Below are 26,154 nucleotides of genomic sequence, written 5' to 3' on the forward strand. Positions count from 1 at the left end.
CGCATCATGGCGGTCATATGACCCTAAAACCCCACCCCGCTTCTGAAACCTCTTAAAGGGCTGGGAGGCACTGGCGCAAAGGGGTTAAATAATGGTTCTTTTTTAATGACATGTGGGTAGTTGTCCTTTGAGAAAGCACTGTGCCTTGTACGAAACACGTTGGAATGAACTTGCTCTTGAGAGCTATTTTAATAAAGGAATAGGATAATTTTACATGTCGGTGTGCATTGTTCATGTATCTGGCATGACTGTTTTGATTAAGATGAGTGGACCCAACACCTAAGATGACTATGGAGTGTGGAGTCTAATCTTGACTGGAGTGACATGTACAATGTTTAATCATCATACATAATGGAGGCACCTGACTCTTTTACAGTGGTGACTGTACAGTGAAATGGACAATGTGCTTCAACAGTGAATTTTTACCATTGCCATGTGTTTCCTTCTCAGTTCAACTTTCTGATCTTTATAAGGATCCTGAAGATGATATTATCAAAACTGAGAGCCAATCAGAAAGGATATGCTGACTACAAGCTAAGGTGAGACCTATCAGCTTATTCCCTTAGCCCCTGTCTTCACCAATGCAACTTTAAAATGGTGCAAATTTACCATCCGACTATTTTGTGCGACTTTCTGCCACTTCAGGCAACTTCAGGCTTACAGCTCAATGCAAGTTGCACAAAAGTAGTGCAGGAGCCTTTTTTTTAAAGTCGATGCAACTTGAGTTGCAGCTATTAGAACGGGGCTATAGACATACATTGGACGTGACTTGTCATGGGACTTCAAAGTGGCAAGTTGCATTACAAGTCGCATTGGTATGAAGCAATGCAGTTTCATTATGTCTGCAAGACAATGAGTTGCCCATAGTTTCCAGTAATGTGCAAACCTTACTTGTTGAGGTATGGACACACGAAAATATTATGTCTATGCATGTGCTCTCCTAAAGAGGACCTGTACCATGGAAACTATGCTGAAAAAAGACAAGTAGAGTGCAAATGATTTGTTACCAGTATTCCCAGTAGTCTCCCTGCAGCTGAACTTTTCAGAATTACTGGCCTACCATGCTTTGCTATGTCTCTGTGTGGAGACACCCATCTTAGAATAGAGGTAGGGTTTTGATACTTTTTGATGTCACAGTTGCTCCCCTGATGGCTGTGGGGTGATGATCAAGAAGCAGCAGTAGAGGTGCAGAAAGCCAAGAATCACAGAATGAAGCAGATAGATCCTTGCACTGCAGGTATTCAGGTACAGCTTCCTCTCCAGCAAGGAGAACCATGAATTGTACAATGTGACATCACCAAATCCAACTCCAAATCTGAGGTTAACAGTCAGTGTCAACAGTGCCTTAGATCTCACACTGCAGCTATACAGCTAGGAGGCTCAGGAAGTGTCTTGGTATATTTTAGGAGGAAAGAGGTACAATATTCAGGGTTTTGCTTAGGAAAAATGAATCTTTCTAAATATTCCAATATTCCCCATAAAGCAGCAGATCTTTTTGAGCCAGGTCTACACTTGTAGAATGGCAATGTGGAGGGGAAATATATATATATATATATATATATATATATATATATATATATATATACACACACACACACACACACACGTACAGTATATATTATGTGTCTATATATACTATATTGTCATAAGTATTGGGACGCCTCCCTTTACATGCACATGTATTGGGCCCCCTGCCTTTACACGCACATGAACTTTAATGGAATCCCAGTCTTAGTCCGTAGGGTTCAATATTGAGTTGGCCCACCCCTTGCAGCTATAACAGCTTCAACTCTTCTGGGAAGGCTGTCTACAAGGTTTAGAAGGGTATCTATGGGAATGTTTGACCATTCTTCCAGAAGCGCATTTGTGAGGTCAGGCACTGATGTCGGACGAAAAGGCCTGGCTCACAGTCTCTGCTCTAATTCATCTCATAGGTGTTCAGTTGGGTTGAGGTCAGGACTCTGTGCAGGCCAGTCAAGTTCCTCCACCTCAAACTCGTTCATCCATGTCTTTATGGACCTTGCTTTGTGCACTGGTGCACAGTCATGTTGGAACAGGAAGGAGCCATCCCCAAACTGTTCCCACAAAGATGGGAGTATGAAATTGTCCAAAATGTCTTGGTATGCTGACACCTTAAGAGTTCCCTTCACTGGAACTAGGGGGCCAAGCCAACCCCACACCATAATCCCCCCTCCACCAAACTTTACACTTGGCACTATGCAGTCAGGCAAGTATTGTTTTCCTGGCAACCGCCAAACCCAGACACGCCCATCGGATTGCCAGACAGAGAAGCGTGATCGGTCACACCAGAGAACACATCTCCACTGCTCTAGAGTCCAGTGGTGGCGTGCTTTACACCACTGCATATAACGCTTTGCATTGCACTTGGTGATGTAAGGCTTGGATGCAGCTGCTCGGCCATGGAAACCCATTCCATGAAGGTCTCTGAGCACTGTTGTGCTAATCTGAAGGCCACACCAAGTTTGGAGGTCTTTTGCCATTGACTCTACAGACAGTTGGAGACTTCTGGGTACTGTACGCATGCACTGACCCCGCTCTGTCATTTTACGTGGCCTATCACTTGGTGGCTGAGTTGCTGTTGCTCCCACTTTGTTATAACACCACTAATAGCTGACCGTAGAATATTTAGTAGCCAGGAAATGTCATGGATGGACTTATTGCACAGGTGACAACCTATGACGGGACCACGCTTGGAGTCACTGAGCTCCTGAGAGCGACCCATTCTTTCACCAATGTTTGTAGAAGCAGTCTGCATGCCTAGGTGATGATTTTATACACCTGTGGCCATGGAGGTGATTGGAACACCTGAATCACATGATTTGGAGGGCTGGCCCAATACTTTTGGCAATATAGTGTATCTCTGAAGAGTTTGGGGTAAGGCTAGAGACATAGGCACAAACATACAACCTGGATTAAAATACTAATACTTGCTACATGCTTGTTCCAAGTCAGTGTTTTAGTAAGTACTAAGCTGGTGACAGCCAGAAAACTGGCATTTTTAGCGTTCAGCAATGGGCAGCCTTTGCACTCTTCTCATTGAATGTTCCCTTCAAAAGCATAATTGTACATGCAAGAGCAATGTTCATGCGACATCTCCCTCCAATGAAGTAGATGACAAGCACATGCATATTTCATGTGTACATTGAACTCAGCTCTGCACATACAGGATGACTACACTTATGTAGATATAAATATGCAATGCAGGGCCCATAATTATAGGAAATTACTAAAAACCCAGCTGCAAATATTGCTATAATAAAAATCCCCTTCACTAACCAGCAAGAGGCGTACTATGCCATCACCATGACAACAATGACATGAACAACAGCGCTCCCTTTTAATCATTAAATACAGATGGCTTTCTAGCAAAGAGGTGAAAAAAGAAGCAGCAAGGCATTATGGGTACCTTTAAGGATTATGGAGGCCATTATGGACATTTGAAATAAAATCTAGAGTAATCAAACTGCAAAATCTGATTCTATCCCTAGGTGACCAGATTCTAGATGGCAGATTCCTAGTGCTGGTTAGAAAAGAAGATAGATGTGACTGGTTGTTAATGGCAAACACAGGCAGTGGCATAGGGGCAGCACAATTTAGGGAGGCTGTGGTAAGAAATGGCTTGTTTTAATGGATATATACCTCTTATTCTGTTGGTGTTCAAAGAGATGTATTACTCGGTGACAGCCTATGTAGAAAAACCTGCCCCCTGCTAGCACACCGTACAAAGGGATCCATGCTCTCTGTGTGGAAGCAGTGGTGTCTCTACAGAGGTCAGTTACACCCGTGGAACCAGAGTTCTCCAGTTAGCAGAGAGCATGACCTTTGCCCCACTTTCATGCAAATTTTTTATATTATTTATTGTATCGCATGAGGTTATAATTTTTTGCTGTAGTATGCTCACATCTAGTGGAGTTTTGGGCCACTACAACTTGTTTATTGTGCGACTTTGGTATTTTCCTCTGGCCTCCCCTCTTGTTTAATACTAGTTAGCTTAGCCCTAGCTAGACCCTCCACATTTCTTTCATGTTGCCTCAGTCAGTTCTTCTCAGCCACGAGGCTTAGGAAAGTCATTGTCTTCTTACACTTCAAAAGACTGAAAACACATTCCCTCTACTGCAATTAAAGCAGTATTGAACCCAAAACTAAAAATGCCATATATTGCAGCTTACCAATCATTAGATGTGGTGGCTGCATTTGTTTTCTGGGGTTAGGATTTTCTCCAGCTGCTATCACCAGGTGATCTGGTCAGTAACACACTTCCTACATTAGAGTGCCCCATTCTGGATGGAGGCACTTTAATGGGATAAACATTTCACATAAACAAGCTGAAAATTGGTAAATGTTTTGTCTCATCTTTGTAACTGATACATTCTGCTGGGGGACATTTTCTTTTGAAAAACAACAGACTTACAGGCTGGATCAACAGGAATACATAGAAGAAAGAAATCCTAAAAAGGAAAAAGTAATACAGCCATCACATCTAAGATTTGGTAAGCATGCAATATAAAATATGTTTGCTTTTGGGTTTAATACCATTTTAACTGAAGTAAAATTGCTTTGGATTCAACTTCTATGTCTTATTGAAGATTTAGGCTGCCTGTGCATGGTGCCAAGTAAGGAGTTGACGCTCTGGGTGTTTTCCTGCCGCTCTGGTGGTGTCCAGGGCTCAGGGAGTAACAGAGGGGCGCAGGGAGGTTCGCAGGGATGATATCACCGCATGGATGCATATAACGACTCCCTGTGAGCTGCCTTAGACTCCTTAGCAACCCTAACCACACGTAGCATTAGACCCCGACCGCTTCAACCCTGGCAGATTGACTACAGTAAACATCTTAAACCAGATCCCCTCGAGCGTTCTCCCTCTACAAATCCGCCTTCCTCACCTACTCCTCCTCACTCCACACCGCCAAACAAGCCTACTTCGTAACCCTCATCAACACCCTCTCCACCTGTCCTCGCCGGCTCTTCTTCACTTTCAACTCCCTATTCTCTCCCCCCCACCTCCACCCAGTACCTCACTCACCGCCCACGAGATTGCCAATCACTTCCAAAATAAGATCGATGTAAGGACATCGCCAATGCTCAACCTACCTCTCCACCTAGCCTCCCTCCCACTATAACCCAATAACTCTCCCCTCCTCTGACCTCGCAACCACCCTACCCCCCACCACACCTAACGTCCCGCACACTATAACCTCCACAACACTCCGCTCCTTCAGCCTCGCTACCACTGAGGAGGTTACTCCGGTCACCCTCCTCCTCCATCCTACGCTCCCACACCCACATCTTCAATCTCTCCCTCTCTACTGGCGCATTCCCCTACCCCCTAAAGCACGCGCACATCACCCCCATACTCAAAAAAAACCTCCCTGGACCCCACCGACCTGAACAACCTTAGACCATCTCCTTGCTGCCATTCACTTCCAAGCTCCTTGAGCACTTAGTCTACAATCGCCCATGCACCGACCTCACTGACAACAACCTCCTCGATCCACTACAGTCTGGCTTCTGTCCCCTACACTCCACTGAAACCGCCCTACTCAAAATCACTAATGACCTGCTAACCACCAAAGCTAATGGCCACTGCTTAGTCCTCCTACTCCTCGACCTCTCCGCGCATTCAACACAGTTGACCACTCCCTTGGCATCAGAGACTCCGCTCTCTCCTGGCTCTCCTCCTATCTATCCCAACGCTCCTTCAGCGTTACCTATAACGCTACCACCTCCCCCTCTCTGTTGGGGTCCCCCAAGGCTCTGTCCTTGGGCCCCTTCTCTTCTCCATCTACACCTCCTCCCTCGGCAAACTGATACACTCCCACGGCTTCAACTATCACCTCTACGCCGATGACACACAAATTTACCTCTCCACCCCTCGCCTCACCCCTTCAGTCTCCGCCCGTATCACCCACCTACTGAATGACATATTAGACTGGATGTCGCTGCATTTCCTCAAATTGAACCTTTCCAAAACCGAGCTCCTGATATTCCCCCCAGCCCATGCCCCCCACCACCCTCTCCATCGTGACCGACAATGCCACCATCAGTCCCAGGTGTCACTCTAGACTCAAACCTGTCCTTCCAACCCCATGTCCAATCTCATGCAGGCTCCACCTCCGCAACATCTCCAAAATACGTTCGTTCCTAACCCCAGACACTACTAAACAACTCGTACACTCCCTCATCTCACGCCTGGACTACTGCAACTCCCTCCTCACCGGCCTACCTCATTGCAGACTATCCCCGCTTCAGTCTATCCTGAACTCAGCGCCCAGACTCATCCACCTTACCAACCGCTCCGCTTCTGCCAACCCCCTCTGTCATTCCCTCCACTGCCTTCCAATTGCCCAATGCATTAAATTCAAACAACTAACACAGACATACAAAGCCATTCATAATGCTGCCCCAAACTACCTCACTGACCCGATACCCAAATACCACCCAACCCATACTCTTCGCTCCTCACAAGACCTCCTACTTTCTAGCTCCCTGGTCTCCTCCTCCCATGCCCGACTGCAAGACTTCTCCAGAACTTCCCCCATCCTCTGGAACTCACTACCCCAATCCATCAGACTGTCACCTACCCTCCTCACCTTTAGGCGCACCCTGAAAACCATCTCTTCAGGGAAGCCTACCCCGCCCTCACCTAACAGCCGATCTCCTCGACTCCTCCCACCACTCCATCCCCCACAGCCACTTTCTTTTGTACCACTATCCCCTCCCTCCTAGATTGTAAGCTCGAAAGAGCAGGGCTCTTGAATCCCTCGTGTTCTGTTTTGTTACTGTATTGTCTCATGTACTGTCCCCCACTATATTGTACAGCGCTGAGCAAACCTTATAGTGCTATATAAATACTGTATAATAATAATAATAATAATGGACCGGGTTTCCAAGATGGAACGTGTTCGGAGCATGCTCACTCCTTCGTCAGGCCGGAAAAACTAGCTGTAAGAGCAATAATTTCTCCTTCTCTCTGGCTGCATTCTTGCAGCCATTGAGACATACTGTGTGAGCTGTGATTGGTCACAGCTTGTCACATGGTACAAGGCTGTTGTGAACAGCCTTGTACCATGTGACCTCTGTGATCATTCACAGATTTCACTAGTAGTAAGCAATGATGTCAGAAAATGCCATCTTGCTTACACCTATTCATGTGATCACTGATTGGCCAATCAGTGATCACATGATCGGGACCTCACACAGAGATCCCGTTCAGTGATCGGTGTTCCGCTATGTCTGGAGGACACAGCCGGCACCAGATCGCGGTGCCGCGCTTCCAGGGAGCACGCACAGTCTAAAATGTCAGGCGCCGTTTATAAAAGACAACCCGCTCCTGCACTGCCACGGGAAGTGGTTAATGTAATTGGATGGACTCTGACTTCTAGAAGAGTTCAGAAAAAAGGATTTTTAATGGATTGGCGTCTGAATTACTTCTGTTTTTTTGAAATATCAATCAGAGGAATGATTCACCGCTACAGTGACTCACTCCGCTTATAGGGTCACATAATGTGTGACACGAGGATGTAAAATGTGACAGCCGAGGATGGTTCTACCTGAACGTATTGTGTAGGGTTCTCAGTAACACAAATTAGGAATGTTACAATGGATCGGTCCCAGGGAAAAAAATGATTGACCTTCAGTCTGGCTGACAGTTGATAGACTCCCTGCTTCTGGCACCCACTTCATAGACAGACTTGTCGTGTACTCTATGCCCACCGTCCATGAGTCATTTTTTTCTGAGTGTGGTTTTTTTTTAGATTTAATTGGCTTTAAGCCTCAACTGCAGAAAATGCTACCCAGGAGAAAATTCACATGAAGACCAAAAAAAATAAAATAAATTATAAATGTATTTCTCATAAAATCTAAAACTGGAACAACTTAATGCATATGCGTATTGAAATATGCGTATGTGAACGGTCCCATCTACCAACAGATTTTTAATTCTGCACAATCACTTTTGCGATGAACCATACATATCAGCCAGAACACAATGCCAGGAGGATGACACTGCTATCCCTGTAAGGGCTCATTTACACTTGTTTTACCCTCCGATCTGCGGTGGACTGCTTTTTAGACAGGCAGCTTGGAGGGAATATGTCACCTTCTGGATGCCTGTATGAAAGTGTTACTAATTTCAAGACCCTGCATTCACTATATCTGGTCTTCCTGGACCCTGCATTCACTATATCTGGCCTCCCCAGACCCTGCACTCACTATGTCTGGCCTCCCCAGACCCTGCATTCACTATATCCGGTCTCCCCGGACCCTGCATTCACTATATCCGGTCTCCCCGGACCCTGCATTCACTATATCCGGTCTCCCCGGACCCTGCATTCACTATATCCGGTCTCCCCGGACCCTGCATTCACTATATCTGGCCTCCCCGGACCCTGCATTCACTATATCCGGTCTTCCTGGACCCTGCACTCACTATGTCTGGTCTCCCCGGACACTGCATTCCCTATATCTGGTCTCCCACATTACACAGAACATGGAAATGCAATTATTTTAGTAAATATAAACTGCTAAGAACCTTTTCTCATCAGAAGTTAGAGAAGTCTTGTGACTTCTATCAGTGTCCAGCAGAGCACTGGTTAAAGCTTGGAGGAGATTTCATTCTCCTCTCACTGTCCTATGAGACTGCAGGACCCCTGACCCTCTGTCTGGATAGCGCTGATTGACCATGTGCTGATCTCATGCACTTTACCAAGAAAAAAAACAAAAACTCTCTAGCAATACACACCAAACTGAGCATGTGCAGCTTGCCCCAAGGCTCTGTTCTATCAGGAGATGAGTCAGCGGAAGTTGAGGATCAGAGAAGGATCAAACAGCGTTTTTACACAATGCAGAGGGTTAACCCCTTAGGTTCTACAGTGAGTATAACAAGCATGCTTTACTGCATATACAGACTGATTGTACTGTTGTGGGTTTAGGAACACTTTAGGCCATAAAGGCTTGCTGCACCACACCGCAACCTCATGCATTACAAGCGGTCGCAGGGTGCTTGCAGTGCAACCCTAATCACTTGAATGGGTCTTGTTTAGTAGAGGTACTGCCTGCTGCAACAAATGTTTGCTGCTCCATGTGTACCACCCTCTATGGCCATGAGGTGGGTGGTCGGGGGAGTTAACAACACAGCTCAACTGCCTATTTTTACCACCCCATGGCTGCAAGTGTAAACGAGGCCTAAAAGTAAAATAATAAAGCAGTGTCACTTCCCCACTCTAGCATGCTGAGTGGATGATGAATGAGCAGCAACACAATGATCAAATAAATCTGTTCACTATGTTCTCTCCTGCTGTCAGCATGTTCAATGTCAGCACATGGGCACTAAAACAGAGGTTTATTAAAGCAGATCTACACTGCATCTGAGCACTACAAACCAAAAACGCTGCTCATTTTTAATATTCAAAGAAAACTCACCCATCCATCCTTTCATGACTCCATGCTTTATTTTGCTGAGAAATCACTTTGAAAAACACCCTGTAGCATTTCTAGTTGTGACCATCTTAAATAAGGGCAGAGGATTCATTTAACATTTACACTTACTTTCTGGAATCCATTTGCCTTTACCTCAGGCATATAGGCAGGAGAGCTTCTGATACCTTCAACCCACCCCTGCCATAATCTTCTGATGCCTTCAATCCTCCCCTGCCAAAGTCTTCCGATGCCTTCACACCACCCCTATCATAATCTTCCGACGTCTTCACCCCTCCCCTGCCATAGTCTTCCGATTCCCTCACCCCTGTCCTGCCATATTCTTCCGATGCCTTCACCCCACCCCTGCCATAAACTTCCGATGCCTTCACCCCACCCCTGCCATAATTTTCCGATGCCTTCACCCCACCCCTGCCATAAACTTCCGATGCCTTCACCCCACCCCTGCCATAAACTTCCGATGCCTTCACACCTCCCCTGCCATAATCTGATGCCTTCACCCCACCCCTGCCATAATCTTCTGCTTTCACCCCACCCCTGCCATAATCTTCTGGTGCCTTCATCCCTGCCTGCAGCGGTCTTGAAGGAGGGCAATTTTGACGCATCTTTGATCCAACTTTACACTCTTTTGGCACCAAGTTGCATCAAAAGTCACATCAAAGTAGTGCAGGCAACTTTTCTAAGTCGCACAGATCTGAACAGGTGCCAGTGAAAACAATGGCTGCCACTTTGCAACTTTGTGTCAAAAGTCACTACAAGTCGCACAAGTGTAAATGAAGATGATGTGAAGGGGGAGAGGACACTGTGTGTATGTTGGGGGGTAATAGGAATGGGGGCAGAGGACATGAAGTGGTGTATTTTGGTTTTGTACTGCTCTAGGCAAGACTAGAATCGGGTGCCCCCCATCTGAATTTGTCCCAACCCTTTCTGTTTAAGATCCACCCCTTCAGGACAGGACAGGGGCAGCGGGACAGGAGTGGAGAAGCACCAGTCCTCCAACAAGCTCTTACCTGTCCAGCAGTGGCTCCTCCAGATGGTGTCAGGATCTGGTGCCAGGAGCAGTAGCTGAGCCTGTGTCCCATCTCCACCAGGATCTCCAGCACCAGCTGCAACAAAGAGCAGAGGGGGGGGCCTTTCCTCCTCCTACACAGGCCGTCCGTTGACACCCGCTGGCCTCACCCACCCCACTGCACACTGCAGATCCTGACTGAAGCCTGCCTGACAGCGGGTCCTGGCCCCCAACCACTCCCTGCACACACACCAGAGATCCGCCAACGACTCAGCCCTCCTCTGCAGCCGGTCCCTCCCCTCCCCTCCCCCAATGTCAGCTCTGCCACTCACACCCACGTGTGTCCCTTCTGTCTAAGGGTGTGCTACCCCCATGTAAAATGCCGCCCAAGGCAAATGCCTTGTTTGCCTCTCTGTAGATACTCCCCTGGGACATGGCTGGGGGAAGTGATGTGAAAGAAGTACGCCAGAGTGGATGGTAATGTGAAGGGGAAACTTTGATGTGAATTGGGGGATTGTGATGTAAAGGTGGGGAAACTGATATGCAGGGGGGGCTGAGGCCACCAATGTAAGATCAGGATTGTGATATAAGAGAAGAGAGGCTGTGATGTGAAGGATGGCACATGAGATTTGGACCTCGGATAGAAAAAAAACATTTTACTGATGGGACCTCTGTGAATTTTAAATCTGTACACCTGGTCTAGAGGAAGGTAAGACAAAACAGGTTTTTAATATTTATTTCCTAGGAAGTAGGATTTACAGCTCCTTATTTAGTTGTCCACCTCTGAATCCTTTCCAAAACTCATTTGTCTGTATAACAATTTAGAGCTTCAAACTATGCCCCCCCCCCATATTCTGAGGGGTGAGATGATGGCACACTGCAGTCTCTGGGGGTATACAAGAAGCAACCCATCTACTAATTAAATATCACTTTTGGGTGGATTGACCCATTAGATATAAATACTGCAAAACCTATTCCCATTCACAATTTATAATTCATTCAGTCTCTCTTCCACAGATTGGCCAAGGCTACTCTGACACTAATTCCTCTTTTTGGGATTCATGAAGTTGTGTTCATCTTTGCCACAGATGAGCAAACAACAGGAACTCTGCGATATGCCAAAATCTTCTTCAACCTTTCTTTCAGCTCTTTCCAGGTGAGCTTAGCAAGAAGTAAAAATGTGGATCATTTACACAAAGGTGGCCATTTATAGAAAAAAAAAATTGAGCGATTTGTCGTATCATGTGTGTTTGTTCTGAGGAAATTCCAGCAAAAGCAAACGGTACTAGGCTATTTTATTGGCACTTGAGTATTTATTCAATATGATCATCAGCTACATTGAGGAGTCATAATGTGGTATTGTCCTGATTCATGCACTTTGCATGAATGATGAACACCTATCCTGGAGAGGAAATAGCCTAGCAACATCAGTTTTTGCCCCATTTGCACAGAACGGACGTACATGCAGTTTCATAGCCTGAAATAGCTCTGCTAATTTTTTCATAAATACACATGGCTTCTCTACAACTGTCTAGCTTTCTCCTCCAACCAACATACCAGGTTCAACAACACACTCAATACTTTCCTCCTTTGACCCTGTAACCACTGGGAAGTGACCACACTCCTTTCTGAGGCCCATCTCATCCCCTCACAACTACTACGGCCCCTTTCCTGCTCTATCCTACACCTCTCTAAGCCATATCTTCAATCTCTCCCTCTCCATGGGCACCTTTCCCTCCCCTCTAAAACATGAAGTGGTTACCCCCATACTTAAAAAAAAAAAACCCTCACTGGACCCCACCTGTTTGAGCAACTTGCGACCCATCTCTCTGCTCCTGTTTGACTCCAAACCTCTTGAACACCTTGTCCACAACCGTATGAGTTGGTACCTCATAGATAGCAACCTTCTTGACCCCCTACATTCTAGTTTCCAATCACACCATTCCACTGAAACTGCCTTTCTAAAAATAGCCAATGACCTACCAAATACTCCATACTGTTAATTTTAGACCTTTCCGCTGCCTTTGAGGAGAAGCAGGAGGTCAACTGTATCAAAGTCCACTCCCTTGGCCTTCATAACTCTGCTCTTTCCTGGTTCTCCCCCTACCATTCTCATCGCACCTTCAGTGTCACCTACAACTCCATCTTCTCCATCTCTTTCTGTTGAGGAATCCCAAGGCTCTGTCCTTGGGCGTCTTCTATTCTCTCTATACACCTCTTCCCTGAGACAATTGATAACCTCCCACAGCTTCCAATACTACCTCTTTGTCAACGACAATCAGATATTTCTCTCTATTCCCTCGCTCACCCGTTCAATCTCCTCACATATCACAAATTTAGTGAGTGACATATCAGTATGGATGTCACACCATTTTCTCAAACTAAATCGGTCTAAAACTGAGCTTGTAATATTTCCTCCTAACCCAACCTCCCCCCACCTCAATACTTTACCATTGAGATCAACAGCACAACTCTTAGTCCCTCCATGCATGCCAGGGTGCTAGGTGTGATCCTAGACAAGGACCTCTCTGTTGGGTCCCACATCCATTCCCTGGGTAAATCTTGGCACCTGAACATTATTAATATTTCTAGAATTTGCCCATCTTAACGACACCACAAAACAACTTAGTCATTCCCTGGTTATCTCCCACCTTGACCACTGCAATTCCCTTCTCATTGGCATACTTTTACACAGGTTATCACCCTTTCAGTCTATTATGAATGCTGCTGCCAGACTCTCAACAACTTACTAACTGATCCTTGGTTGCTGTCCCTCTCCGCCAATCCCTTTACCAGCTTCCACTAGCTCAACATATAAAATCCAATACTAATATAGCATAAAAAACCATCCACATCACCAAACTCATCTTCACATATCGCCCAAATTTTCCTCTCCACTCCTCCCAGGACTTCTTGCTCTTTTAGCTCCCTTGTTACCTCCTCTCATGCTCATCTGAAGGACTTCTCCAGAACATTTCCCATCCTCTGGAAATCCCTACCAGTATGTCCGGTTATCTCCTACCCTGTCCGCCTATAGGTGATCCCTGAAAACTCATTTATTCAGGGTAGCCTACCCTACCTCCACCTAAAAAACAGACTTTGGCCACCTCTATCAGTTCATCCCCTGCAGCTATTACTATTTCGACAACCTTCCCCTCCTTTTAGATTGTAAGTTCCATGAACAGGGATCTCCTAATCCTTCCGTATTGAAACATATTGTGAGTGTACTGTCTTCCTTTATATTGTAAAGCACTGCATAAACTGTTGGTGCCAAATTAATCCTTCATAATAATACAAACTGCAATTTCCTGTTTGATGCATTGAGGATATTGGAGTACACGAGCAGGGGGGCGATTCTATATTAGTCTGAACCAACATGAATATGTAGCTAAAATTACAACCTTTCACTCTCTTTCAGGGTTTTCTGGTCTCTGTGCTGTACTGCTTTGCCAATAAAGAGGTGAGTGAAAGCAAGCAGCTGTTAGAATCCAGGTACATGCTGTGGATATCTATGAGCAGCAACAACCTATTCATAGGTGTGCACAGCCTATGACATTAGGGTGTGCACCCCAAAGCTTAAACACACGTGTGTGTGTTTACATATATATATATGGCCCCGGCCCAATGATTTCTCTGTCAATACAGTGAAAGAACAGTGCATAATCACTTATCTTATGACAGAGCTGGTAAGAGGGAGTTCTTTCCAATCTCTCACAGTGATAATTCTAATGCGCACTGGGTGATTAGGGTGCGCCTAGGCACAATCGACACTCTCTGTGCGCATGCCTATGAACCTATTCATTCCCATACAGAAATATGAATGAAGCTGACTGTACATGTTAAAGCCTTTTAGATCTAGCAACAGCCATTCAGAGCTGTTGAGTGGGTACAAATATAGTGAATGGTGTAGATAGGCCCTAACATTGTATAGTTTTGGTAGCTGCAAAGTAGACTGTACAGTCAGATTGTAATGTGTATGATCGGCTTAAAGAAGTACTGTATCCAGGCTACGGACATTAAAATCTTTACATATTCTTAATAAGTAGTAAATAAGCTTTAAGATAAGACCTCATTGACCTCTGTAGCTGCAGACACTGAAGTAATTCAATCTCTAAGTTCATCAGATGCTCTGAAGTCAATCAGGTCTGGTGTCAGCATTTTGTCCTCTCCCCTCTTCCTATGCATCCAATCTGTGTTTACATTAGAAGTCTGCTGAGTCCAGGGGTGGACTGACCATTTGGAAACACGGGCACTGCCCGAGGGCCCAGGGTCAGTAGGGGGCCCCATGAGATGCCCCTGGTACCTTTTTCATAGGCTTTTTTGAGTTTGGGCAAGAACACAGGGGCCCATGATCCCCTATTGCCCGGGGGCCCTATGAGTTGTCAGTCCACCCCTGGCTGAGTCGCTGCTGGGAGGGGGAGGATCAAGGTCAATTGAGCTGTGGAGTCACAGGTTCAGCTGAGCTACTAAGTCACTGCTAGAAGGGGCACGAAGGGTCAGCTAAATTGTGGGCTCACTGCTAGGAGGGGGAGCAGAGTGAGCTGAGTTGTTGAAAATCAAAGTTAAACAGTATTTGCTGTAAACTTGAAGGATGAATTACTCCACAATACTTGCTGCTACAGAGGACAGTTAGGGCTTGTATTAAAGCATCTGTAAAGTGAAGGAAATTGGGTCAGGAAATTATATCTGAAGGTTAATATAAACGCCACAATTATACGAATAAATGGTAAATAGCATACAAGTGTAATTTATTCTAAACCTGAAAGAGATGCAAATTATACATCAAGCAGCAGAGAGACCAAAGTGAGATGTCTGTTGCCACCTCCCTCGAGATAAAAATTACCTTACTTTATGGTGGGAGAGACCTTGTTATCTAGATTGAAAATATTCCAGCAAGGTTAATCATCCATTTTAAACTCTTTTGGACTTTATTATTGCCCAATTATACAAGATTGATTTTTTTCTTTTACAAGAGACACTTCCAATATTAAATAATCCTTTGTAGGATATTGTAGCTTTTCATGCACATTGATAGGCAATCAGTGTTCAGCGATTGGAGTGAAGCTATAATCTATGGGGTTTTTTTTCCACAAGAATTTACAGTATATTGATAGAGCTGTGGAATTGTAACAACCTGAAATAAATTAGATTAAAGAGGCTCTGTCACTTTTGTTCTCTCTAAAGATTTTCTAAGATCCTCAGTGTCATCTACTGACCAGAATGCATTTCTCTGAAATATTGTATTCAGGAAAGTACCACATTATGACCACTAGATGAAACGGATGATCATAGTAAGCCAATATATTTAAAACTTGAATATAAAGTTTTGCAAGTAAAGCTATGTAAAACATTAAAAAATAAGTGCCTATACTGTTTAAAACCCAGTAACACACTATCTCACTCTGCTATGCACATGTTCAGTTGCTCTCTATTTTTGGCACTGTGCCGAAAATGTAGAGTGCAATCTGCTGACTTCCTGAAGATTTACTGCTGCTCAGGGGCTCTGGGCTTCAGCAAAATGGCAGCCTCCAGCAAGAAGATACAGGAACAGTCCTGGAGGCAGTTTAGCACACATTAGTTTTGGTAGCAGGAATGTATGTTGCTTGCTAAAGAACATTATTATTTATCAAGTTGTTATTGGTAAAATTCCACTTTAAGTATTAAAAAAAAAAAAAAAAAAGAAAAAGTATTCTTTAAATTTTAGTTTTGGATAGAGTGGAGAGGAATTAGACAGGGTGAATTTCCCTAACATGGACACAGTAATAAAAAATTGACCGGTGTTCTATTTGTCTACTGCTAACATCTAAATTGAAAGTTCCCTGAACAGCAAGAGGGAAAATCATTTAATGAGGACACTAGTTCTGGTGACAGCCAGGGAATCCCTCACTTTGAAGAGATTTCCTCACTTCCTGTTTTGTACATTGCACAAGAAGTAGAGGGAAATCTTACCAATGGGACACAGATTGCAAAATACTTGACAGAGGTTATAACCCTCTTTTTCCAAAATTAAAAAAATAAATAAATAAAAAAAAAGTTAAAAAAAAAAAAAAAAAGAAGTGTTTCTCTATAGTTTTAGACTCCATAGTGTTGGCGCTTAGGTTGGTTGTACAGAAGTTGATTGGCAGATTGACTTCTGTACAACCACTGTCCCCATGAATGGATTGAAATTTGGCGGGTCCCTGCTGAACCGTCTGAATTTCGATCCATGTATGGTTGGCTTTACATTGAGTAATTGTGGTCCTCCTCTTCCTTATTTGAGTGTTTCAAGCTTGGCGACTGCATGCAGAAGCCTGAGCACTGCGATGTGGGAGGAGGTCATCTGCTCCCCCATACACAGAAGCACCAGGTATTTGTTGAGAGCTCTAGCACAGTGGAGGAGCATGAAATAGACAAGCATCCATTCACAGGGCCTTTTTTTTTGCCAAGAGAACCTGTTAATTAGTTTTGATTGGGCAGCGACAGATTTTTTTTATAACTACATAGACTTGTCTGTATTTTCATCCTTTATAGGTCAGGTATGAGATACAAAAAAAATGGCAGATGTGGAAACTGAACAGGCCATCCTTTTGCCTTCAATGACCAATCATAATGACATTGGACGCTTTGTGAGCCTGTCATCATGGAACTGAGGGGTGTTGGCTCTAAATTGACAGAACTCCATTCTATCATTGATACTGGACACAAGTGACTACTCTGCTCCTGATCTTAGGCCACTCTAGCAATGGTGGTCATTAGCCTATTAAAAAGCCAGCACTCAGTTAATATAGGGTGCTGGGCCTAGGCGTACAGTGTACCAACACAACATCTCCAAAGCCATTCAACCAATTGTACAGAAAATGTAAAAATGGCTGACCCCGTCACTTCTAGACCTGGAATATTTGAGCCATTGGACAACTCCGTAACGAAGGAATATGCTGGATTTGAAGAGGGTTCGATGGGATGAATGTTACATTTTATATTGTTTTTTTTTACATGGTGTGTGCCATTACAGTGCCAATATTTTTGTGATTGGTTTCCTCATGCAAAAAAAAGTTCATTTTCCTCTCGTGAACTGAAGAGGAAAAAAAAACAAAAAAGCTAAAAACTCACATGGAGCCAGCTTAAAATAAACTCTGGGATAAGCAGACATTATCTAAATACAAGAGGCTTGTGTATTCTTCCTTGACATTGGTGTGCTTTGTGTATTACTTCCAGATCTGTGCAGTAATCCAGTGTGAAGCGTTCCATCTGTGTGGGAGCTTCCTGGAATAAAGCCCGGTTATTGCTGCTCTCTCTCCTTGTGCAGGTTGACTGGTCTTGTCTGCGCACCCTGCTATAGATTTCCGCAGGCAACCTGTAGTGGGTAAAGCTCCAGAGACCCTGCAATAGCTCTGCTCAGGGTGTTGTGCAGTATAGCGATGATGGCACTGCTGTTTTTACAACATAATATCTGGGTTTGCAGACAAAAAAGTGTATTTATATCCTTTGTGGCTATTAAGGGAAAACATTTAAAAAGTGTATACTAAACCCACAACAGTAAAATCAGTCTGTATATGCAGTAAAGCATTCTTGGTATACTCACTGTGGAACTGAAGGGGTTAATCCTTTGCATTGGGTAAAAAAAGGATGTTTGATCCTCCCACTTTCACAGTCCTCAATCCATCTGCTGTTAGGACAGGGCCTGGAGGTCAAGCTGCACATGCTCAGTTTAGTGTGTGTTGCTAGTTTTTTTTTTTTTTTTTGTGCATGTGCATGGGATCAGCATAGGGCCAATCAGCACTGTCCAGACAGAGTGTCAGAGGTCCTGCAGCCTCATAGGACAAGCAGGGGAGAATGAAAACTCCTCCTACAAGCTTTAACCAGTGCTTAGGGCTCTCATGCACATCGCTCGGCTCAAGTAAGTATTGCAACAGCTGCATAAAGGTACAAAAAAAAACCCAACCCCCCCCCCCCCAAAAAAAAAACAAACCTTGAGCCTTTACAACCATTGTAAGCCAAGCTCCACTAAATAGCTGGCACCAAGCTGGTGTAATACATGTGGCCGCAGTCAGCTCTGTGAAACTGAATGTAGCAGGAGCTACATATGGTACACAGCACTGTGTTCTGGCCGTAGTACGGGGACCTCCTGTCTGCTGCCAGAACAAAATTAAAGTTGGGCGGAGCACTACTTAGGCATTCACAGGAAACTTTGTATTTTTCTTAAATTAATACAAGGCTGTGAATGGCTGGAGGTGGAAAGGCAGATGGACAATGTCATATTCACAGGAAGCCTTGTATTCATTCATAAAATATATGGCTTCCTGTGAATGGCTGAGCTAAGCTCAGCCTGACTTGATTTAATTCTGGGAAACAGACAAGAAGTCTCCGAACTGCTGCCAGAACAGAGCACTGCATCACTGATGATAAACATTTTATACAACAGTTGCGTATATTCGTAAAAGGTAAAAGTTTATTTCGGCCAGCTTGGCCCAAATGAACAATTAAAAGTGAAAACAAAGTTGTAGTTAGGCTCTAAGCTGCTTTTGGGGGGGTGGGTTGCTTTAGGGAATTGAAACCGTGAGCCAAAAGACTGTCCTGAGTACAATGTGGACATAACTGGGCTTTTTTGTCACCCTTCAATATTTGACTATTAAACATCAAGGGGTTTATTTACTAAAGCTGGAGAGTCCAAAAATCAGACTCCCTTCTGCATAGAAACCAATCAGCTTCCAGGTTTCATTGCCAAAGCTTCATTGAACAAGCTGAGGTTAGAAGCTGATTGGTTTCTATGCAGAAGGGAGTCTGATTTTGGACTCTCCAGCTTTAGTAAATAAACCCCCAAGTGTCTAAAACAGAGAGCTGAGGAAACAGAAAAATATCTTAAAAAAAAATAAAAAATAATAAAAAAAGAGTCCCCAGAAGGAATACTGTATCACTTATTTAAAATCTGCCACTTGCAGAATGAGGATAATCCAGCAACCAAATGCTTAATTAAGCTAGTCAGACTTTCCATTAAAAAACAGTCTTGTAGACCATCCCTGTCCCTTCCATCTACAAGCATCAGGATTGCTGGCCTTCACTGTTGCGTCTTCTTCCTGACGTTTCAGTAGAATATCACCGTAAGTTGCAGTCCGGCACCGTCAACCGCAGAAACCAGGAGATGCCCAATTCCCAGTTGGCCCATTAAGCGGAGAGCAAGGTGGAGGCTACTGTGGGCACCATGACCTGAGGTCTGTCATCTTCGGGGTGGAAAACGTCACCCATCGTCTGAGGTACAGTAAGAATGGCCCCTGGAAGAAGGTGGATAGAAAATTGTTGATCAAGGTTCATATATAAATATCTGGAAGAAAGGTTTTTGATTATATAAACTGATGTGGTCATTCAAGCAGTGAAAAGAACATTAGTAGTGTGCAAGGTGCAGCAGCCAAAATCCGTCTAACTAGCCTGACGGGAGTAAAATCAAATTGGATTGGTTGCAGAACCTAAAAAACTAAATATAGCTCTGGCTAAACTGTAATAATAATAATAATAATAATAATAATAATAAAAAAGTATTATTAAAAAAAAAAAAAAATGTCCTCTGCACGCACTGACACTTTTTGGCCTCTATTTTGTGTCTAACGACACTAAGTTGCATATTTATAAAAACAAAAATTGCTATTTGTCATGTGAAACTGCATGTCCATTTATTCTATGCAAATAGAGGCAAAAACAAATATTAACAACCACAAAACAAGGAGAGCCTAATCCTGCAACAACGTGGGGGCAGAAGCGGACTGACAACTCATGGGGCCCCCGGGCAACAGGGGATCATGGGGCCCCTGTGTCCTTGCCCAAACTCAAAAAAGCCTAAGAAACAGATACCAGGGGCATCTCATGGGGCCCCCTACTGACCCCGGGCCCTCGGGCAGTGCCCGAGTTTCCAAATGGTCAGTCCACCCCTGCGTGGGGGTGAATACTTCACTCTGCTCCAGGACACCGTTCCTTGGACTTTCAGAGAATGATGTCAGCACCTTTTTGTCTTCGGAAAGATCACCCAGCCCAGAGAAGAGCTGTAGATGAATCCCTTTGACATCTCACAATTGTCTAGAGGGTTTTTGGAAAAAGCCATGTAAAAAACAAAAAAATATGCAGCCAGCAGTGGCCTCAAAAGTGGAAGAAGGTGTATAAATAAGGATAGCATGGTGTTGGGCTTTAGAAGGATAAGTTCACCTTTCATACCCATATTCAGGGTATAACATGTAACATGTTATGAATGGATCAACCCCTGCTTTTGACAGTAGGTGGGGAGAAAAGATCCCCCGCTAACTGGCAAACGGTAAAAAGATGCTGCCGAGCGGAGCCCCGCTCGGCAGCGCCACTCATTCACGATCCTTTCTAAATGAGAAAACTGCAAGTCCCACAGCCCCGCTTGGCAGCGCCACTCATTTATGATCCTTTGCAAATGAGAAAACTGCAAGTCCCACGGCCCCGCTTGGCAGCGCCACTCATTCATGATCCTTTGTAAATGAGAAAACTGCAAGTCCCACAGCCCCGCTTGGCAGCGCCACTCATTCATGATCCTCTGTAAATGAGAACACTACAAGTCCCACGGCCCCGCTTGGCAGCGCCACTCATTCATGATCATTTATAATCCTTTGTAAATGAGAAAACTGCAAGTCCCAGGGCCCTGCTCAGCAGCGCCACTCATTCATGATCATTCACGATCCTCTGTAAATGAGAAAACTACAAGTCCTGACAGCCTTAGCAGCTGTCGGATTGTAGTTCTCATTGAACTGCCACGGCACTGTGAGCACTGTGCTGCTTCATTTATTCTTCCTGTCAGTATATCTGCTTGCTCATACATCTCGTACGGCCAAGAAGATATACTGACAAGTCTGCAGGAGACCTGCATGGCATCAGCGTTCTGCTGATCGCTGGTGCAATGCTTTACAGGCTCCCGAAAGGTATCTGCAAAAAAAGTGCATTAGCTTCGAGGAAAGGGACTCATCCCCAAAACGCGTCAGCAAGTGGACCACAGTGAAAGTCGGAACACCCTGCCCTCTGTTGTGGCCATCTCGATTTTCATACAATACTTTACAAGCATGCTATGTCTGGGAATATGTTTTCGTCTTTTTGACTTTTTAATAAACCTTGGATAATGCACTAGGTGTTTGCACCGCCTGTTTGCTTTCTTCAGTTGTTGATTTTCCTATCTAAGGAGGGCTTCATCCCTGAAACGTTATCCATAGGCCATCCTTTGCCCTGGTTCCCCTGCCTTCACTTTGGCAGTTGATCCCTGGAGCGCTGGAGAGTATACACGGTCATACATACATACATGTGATTTTGGGCAGCCCCGCCACCCTGTAGCAGTACTTCCACTATAGGGAGGGGGGCAAGCGGTTAATAAAATGCTGTTGATGACACACTAGGAGTTTGCACCCTTTTGGTTTATTCTGTTTATACAGTTCCAAGATTCCCCGATCTTAGGAGGGCTGCAACGGCTTACATATCCGGTCTGGGTTATGCAATGATAGATACAGTATTGTCTGGAACAGTTTGTTCTACTCTTCTGGAATCCTTTGTGCAAGGAAAGTCTCTAGACACTTTAGCACATAAAGTTTCCTTCTAGGATTCTGAAGAATTAGGTCTACCATGCACATTACAATGTCCATTAGATCTAACAACCACAATAAAGTGTACAGCCTGTCTGAATGTTCATTGAGCCTCATTTAGTAGATCTAAAGGATACAGAACTCAGAAATCACACTGTAACGTGTGTGGCCAGCTTTAGGCTACTTCTGGGTTTGTAGACTTTGGCTATCACGTAGCCTGCATCCGCTTTACCTCATCACTCAGGGGTCCGGCCATTTGTGTCGTCCTTTATCTGATGATCTCAGCTTTTCCAGGTTTTCCTGTACAGCTCGGACTGTCTTTTCTGTAAAAGGAAGAAGCTGTGAGTATCCCCATAGGCCGGGTGACAGCAGACCACAAACAGGCAGATCCTTACCCAGTATGACCGTGCTTTCCTCCTGTGAGGATGACAACTCCAGCATGCTCATAGACTTCAGTGAGGCTACATTTCCAGCATGAGATCCTGACAAAGACATGCAGGGAGAATTAATGTAACCTGCAGCAAAGTAGCAGGTTTTACAGAATATAATGTATGAGTTTTACTCCAGGCTCCAAGCTTCCCTTTGAAAATCTTTTCCCTCCCCTCAATTGTGGCCCCCCCACTAGCAACATTTTATTCTTTAGGTTGGTCGCGCAACAACTCAGGGTCCTCTCTGCCAGGCTGGAAAGTCCTCAATGATATAGAGGGCAGTGCTGACATGATTATGCCACTGGTGCCTTTGCACCAGTACACTGTGCACGAAGGACATTGTGGTGATGCCCTCTCATGGGGCAGAGCCATGACACCCTTCACTCACATTATGTTCTCAATCTTCCATAGAGTGATGTTGGGTGTCAGGTAACATGGAGAATTGAGGACATCTTGTGGCAAGGAAAAGGTACTGCAGGGGACAATAACCAGTGGTGAGAATTGCAGTCAGAGCGTTTTTTTTTTTTCTTTGTTTGGGGAGTATTTTAAGAAAAAAAAAAAAATTAGCCTGGAGTTGGACTTTAATGGCTCGTTCACACCATGATGCAGAGACGTCAGTTTTTCTGCAAGGGCACAAAAAATCAAGTGTTCTCTATATGCCCTGTTCACACCACAACATTGGTATCATGTTTTTTCTGCGTAGGAATCTAGAACATGTATAAAACTAATTGAAGTGCACATGAAAACTGATGTCTCTGCAAGTGAAATCTGCGCGTCGGTTTCCATCCGTTTTTCCGTACGTATGGTGTGAACGAAAACTAAAGAAATCCTACATAAAAAAAAAAAAAAAAAATTCTCATATTAACCACTTGCCCTCCTGAGGATTTACCCCCCTTAATGACCGGGCCTCTTTTTGCTACTCGGCGCTGAACTAATTCAACTGATAATTGCGCGGTCATGCAATGCTGCACCCAAACGAAATTTAAGTACTTTTTTCCACACAAATAGAGCTTTCTTTACGTGTAATTTTATCACCTGTGCGCTTTTTATTTTTCACGCTATAAACAAAAAAATGCCAAAAATTTTGAAGAAAAACAATATTTTTTATTTTCAGCTATAAAAAATATATAGTAAACTCAAAGTTGGTTATAAATTTAGGCCAAAATGTATTCTGCTCCATGTTTTTGGTAAAAAAAATCCCAATAAGTGTATATTGATTGCTTTGTGTGGAAGTTATAGCGTCTACAAACTATGGTATAAATACTGCAATTTACGCCATTTTTCTGCTATACAGCGCTGCACTAGTTTAACGGACAATTGCGCGGTCATGCAATACGGTACATAAATGAAATTTACATCCTTTTTTTCCCCACAAATTGAGCTTTCTTTCGGTGGTATTTGATCGCCTGTGCGGTTTTTATTTTTGCGCTATAAAAAAAAAAACATAGCCGCTAAGGAGCGGCTGTGACCCGGCGACTGACATCTGCGGCGGTGATCCGCGGGACAGATAGGGCAGCCGCGCGCCCCCTATTTGTTTACAAAACACACAAATGCAAACATAACTGCTGGGCAGCACAGGGGCTAAATGATTAGCACTTCTGCCTGGCAGTACTAGGGTTGTTGGTTCAAATCCCAACCACAGTACCACCTGCCTGTTGGCGCTGTGCTAACCAGCCTGATGGATGGTCTAATTGGTGGGGACAGAAGATGCCAGCTGCATAAATGACCTATCCTTGTTTCTAATTTACCATTGTTTATTATCAGATACCAGTAGCATGTATATTACACGGCACCACCTGCCTGGAGTTTGCATGTTCTCCCTGTGCCTGCGTGGGTTTCCTCCGAGTACTCCAGTTTCCTCCCCCACTCAAAAGACATGCTGGTAGGTTAATTGGATCCTGTCTAAATTGTCCCTAGTATGTGTATGTATGAATGTGAGTTAGGGACCTTAGATTGTACGCTCCTTGAGGGTTAGGGACTGATGTGAATGTACAATATATATGTAAAGTGCTGTGTAAATTGACAGCGCTATACAAGTACCTGAAATAAAAATTATTATTATTATTATTAAGGTTGTAACAATGGTGGGAGTAAGGAGAAATCTTGCCCAGTAATATGATGGTTTGTAGTTTAAACGGCACCTTTTATAAACTCATTTATAAAAAAATGCAAGCATTCAGGATGCCTTAGATTGCTTATTCGGGCTTTATATACCGTATTTGCCGGCGTATAAGACGACCCCCCTACTTTTCCTGCTAAAATGTAGTGTTTGGGCTATACTCGCCGTATAAGACTACCCCTCTTCCAATGCACACCAGTGGGAGGAATAGTGCCCCATCATTGATGTCAGTGGGAGGAATAGTGCCCTATCATTAGTATCAGTGGAGGAATAGTGCTCCATCATTGGTGTCAGTGGGAGGAATAGTGCCCCATCATTGGTATCAGTGGAGGAATAGTGCCCCATCATTGGTGTCAGTGGGAGGAATAGTGCCCCATCATTGGTATCAGTGGCAGGAATAGTGCCCCATCATTGGTATCAGTGGGAGGAATAGTGCCCCATCATTGGTATCAGTGGGGGGAATAGTGCCCCATCATTGGTGTCAGTGGGGGGAATAGTGCCCCATCATTGGTGTCAGTGGGGGGAATAGTGCCCCATCATTGGTGTCAGTGGGGGGAATAGTGCCCCATCATTGGTGTCAGTGGGAGGAATAGTGCTCCATCATTAGTATCAGTGGAGGAATAGTGCTCCATCATTGGTGTCAGTGGGAGGAATAGTGCCCCATCATTGGTATCAGTGGCAGGAATAGTGCCCCATCATTGGTATCAGTGGGAGGAATAGTGCCCCATCATTGGTATCAGTGGGGGGAATAGGTGCCCCATCATTGGTATCAGTGGCAGGAATGGTGCCCCATCATTGGTATCAGTGGCAGGAATAGTGCCCCATCATTGGTGTCAGTGGGAGGAATAGTGCCCCATCATTGATGTCAGTGAGGGGTGGAATAGTGCCCCATCATTGGTGTCAGTGGGGGGTGGAATAGTGCCCCATCATTGGTGTCAGTGGGGGGTGGAATAGTGCCCCATCATTGGTATCAGTGGGAGGAATAGTGCCCCATCATTGGTATCAGTGGGGGGAATAGGTGCCCCATCATTGGTATCAGTGGCAGGAATGGTGCCCCATCATTGGTATCAGTGGCAGGAATAGTGCCCCATCATTGGTGTCAGTGGGAGGAATAGTGCCCCATCATTGATGTCAGTGAGGGGTGGAATAGTGCCCCATCATTGGTGTCAGTGGGGGGTGGAATAGTGCCCCATCATTGGTGTCAGTGGGGGGTGGAATAGTGCCCCATCATTGGTGTCAGTGGGGGGGAGGAATAGTGCCCCATCGTTGGTGTCAGTGGGAGGAATAGTGCCCCATCGTTGGTATCAGTGGGAGGAATAGTGCCCCATCATTGGTATCAGTGACACCAATGATGGGGCACTATTCCTCCCACTGAGACTTGCTGACCGATGTTCTCGTATGGTGCTGCTGCAGCCAGCATATGTGGTTGCAGCAGCACCTCTACACAGCACACTTACCTGCTGCTCCGGCACTCAATTTTCGCGGGGCCGCTCGGCTCCGCCCCCTCGCCGGTGATTGGCCGCCTGTGTGCCTTTCCTGAGCTACAGTTCTGGCGGCCAATCACCGGTGAGGAGGCGGAGCCGAGCAGCC

The 26,154-nt window shown here is 44.8% G+C and overlaps 2 protein-coding genes across 4 annotated transcripts in view; one reads left to right on the top strand and one right to left on the bottom strand.

The window, feature by feature from the left end:
* Nucleotides 1–17,607, top strand: part of LOC149438316 (glucagon receptor-like) — a 109,640-nt gene extending 92,033 nt beyond the window's left edge. For 2 of the 3 annotated variants that reach the window (XM_089659976.1, XM_089659977.1), the window contains exons 11-14: nt 451–539; nt 11,483–11,621; nt 13,884–13,925; nt 16,976–17,607. In XM_089659976.1, the coding sequence (XP_089516102.1) occupies nt 451–539; nt 11,483–11,621; nt 13,884–13,925; nt 16,976–17,044 (339 nt within the window). In that variant the 3' untranslated portion in view covers nt 17,045–17,607. Of the gene's footprint in view, nt 1–450; nt 540–4,426; nt 4,512–11,482; nt 11,622–13,883; nt 13,926–16,975 lie in introns of those variants that run through there. The other variant, XR_016307922.1, reaches the window with a different exon arrangement.
* A 1,264-nt stretch (nt 17,608–18,871) lies between these two features.
* The window catches only part of ANKS3 (ankyrin repeat and sterile alpha motif domain containing 3), a 58,644-nt gene continuing 51,361 nt past the window's right edge, over nt 18,872–26,154 (bottom strand). Inside the window, exons 15-17 of the mRNA XM_089659978.1 lie at nt 22,413–22,499; nt 22,250–22,340; nt 18,872–19,713 (exon numbers count right to left, since the gene is read on the bottom strand). Coding sequence (XP_089516104.1) covers nt 22,258–22,340; nt 22,413–22,499 — 170 coding nt within the window. The 3' untranslated portion in view covers nt 18,872–19,713; nt 22,250–22,257. The remainder of the gene's footprint in view (nt 19,714–22,249; nt 22,341–22,412; nt 22,500–26,154) is intronic.

This window comes from Staurois parvus, unplaced genomic scaffold (assembly GCF_062004578.1).
Source record: "Staurois parvus isolate SC_StPar_1 unplaced genomic scaffold, SC_StPar_1.0 ptg001193l, whole genome shotgun sequence".
NCBI lineage: Eukaryota > Metazoa > Chordata > Amphibia > Anura > Ranidae > Staurois > Staurois parvus.